General features: G+C 41.3%; 1 protein-coding gene across 1 annotated transcript; it reads left to right on the top strand.

The window, feature by feature from the left end:
* Positions 1–361: 361 nt before the first annotated feature.
* LOC119593309 (cuticle protein AM1159-like) lies at positions 362–804 on the top strand (the record flags this gene model as incomplete). Its single annotated transcript, XM_037942237.1, is given in 2 exon segments — positions 362–434; positions 608–804. Coding segments are annotated over 2 exon segments (206 nt in total), but the record flags the coding sequence as incomplete, so codon positions are not given.
* Between the last annotated feature and the right edge of the window lie 100 nt (positions 805–904).

Genomic DNA, 904 nt, shown 5'->3' with positions numbered 1-904 from the left:
ATTTTCATTTTCACGTTGGATGATCTTTTCATCACGGTTACGATATTGTGGTCTGTTGATTTACTGAAAATATTCACAAATGGTAATTATAAAATTATGATATCGTCTGTACATACAAAACAACTAGATTATAGTATTCACATGGAATGCCACGACCAAGTATTAAGAGTGACGGTAGCAATAAGAAAAAAATAGTTGGACAAGGAAAACAGACCTAAGTATGAAGCATTATATATATATATATGTTATCTCGTTATTTTGTCCTAAATGCGACGATGTAATGGTCTTCTTTTTGGAAGGATCGATGTCCTAGACAAGCGTCCAGACTCGCGTAACCTGTTGATTTCAGGTGAGAGGCGGGCCTTTTGTTGTATATAAGAGCCGCCAGATCCGTTTCACTCACAGTTAGCCTACAGTCTTCAAACATGAACTCCGTAAGTTATTGCGACTGTTATATTGTATCAGTGATGACTTTGAGAAATCCGTTAGTTCATTACGTGCATAGTACTTCTGCTGAATGATAGTGAAAATTAGCACAACATTACTCGTGGTATGTATGTGGAAAATCAGTGTTACAAGTCATGAGAATGTGTTCGTTCTTCTTCAGCTGGTTCTCGTCGCCCTCGTTGCCGTGGCAGCCGCTGCCCCCCAGCAGCAGCCGCCCGTCGCCATCCTCCTGGACGAGCGCGTTTCTCCCGAGAACGGCGCTTACTCCTTCCAGTTCCAAGCAGAGAACGGCATTGTGCAAAGCGAGACTGGAACACCAGGTTCTCAAGGCCAGACGAATGTGCAAGGAGTTTTCAGGTAACCCAAGATCTCTCGCATCTGTATTACTAATTTCATTACATTGTTTAATATGTTTTATTTTTATAATCCCAACAACTGATACTATCAAACCGTTGGG

Source organism: Penaeus monodon, chromosome 32 (assembly GCF_015228065.2).
Source record: "Penaeus monodon isolate SGIC_2016 chromosome 32, NSTDA_Pmon_1, whole genome shotgun sequence".
NCBI lineage: Eukaryota > Metazoa > Arthropoda > Malacostraca > Decapoda > Penaeidae > Penaeus > Penaeus monodon.
Note: the sequence above shows the minus strand (reverse complement) of the source record. Positions and strands in the feature narration are given on the sequence as shown.